The 357-nt window shown below is 55.5% G+C and overlaps 1 protein-coding gene across 1 annotated transcript in view; it reads left to right on the top strand.

Annotated features, from left to right (window-relative positions):
- The window catches only part of TLE3 (TLE family member 3, transcriptional corepressor), a 17997-nt gene extending 17728 nt beyond the window's left edge, over positions 1-269 (top strand). The window contains 1 exon segment of the mRNA XM_010717629.3: positions 49-269. Within this exon segment, the coding sequence (XP_010715931.1) occupies positions 49-156 (108 nt within the window). The 3' untranslated portion in view covers positions 157-269.
- The last annotated feature ends 88 nt before the right edge of the window (positions 270-357 follow it).

Raw genomic sequence — 357 nt, 5'->3', positions numbered from 1 at the left:
TTTTCCCCTCTCCGTTTCCATCTTATCTCCCCATTCCTCCACCCTCAGTCCAAGGAATCCTCGTCGGTCTTAAGCTGCGACATTTCAGCAGATGACAAATACATCGTCACGGGCTCTGGGGACAAGAAGGCCACAGTCTACGAGGTCATCTACTAAGGGGACGCAGTGGTGGTGCCGCAGGCTCGGCGCTGGAGCGGCGCTCGGGGCAGCACTGGGATGGGATCGCTCGCTGGAGCTGCACCTCCGTGCCCGCCCGGCACCCACATGGATTTATTTGGAGGTCTGCAAACATGGCACACACGTCGAAGCCCTGAACGAATTTTTGGTTTGGTTTTAGGGTTTTGGGCTATTTTTTTT

Source organism: Meleagris gallopavo, chromosome 12 (assembly GCF_000146605.3).
Source record: "Meleagris gallopavo isolate NT-WF06-2002-E0010 breed Aviagen turkey brand Nicholas breeding stock chromosome 12, Turkey_5.1, whole genome shotgun sequence".
Lineage (NCBI taxonomy): Eukaryota > Metazoa > Chordata > Aves > Galliformes > Phasianidae > Meleagris > Meleagris gallopavo.
This window is presented reverse-complemented; position numbering and strand designations above follow the sequence as displayed.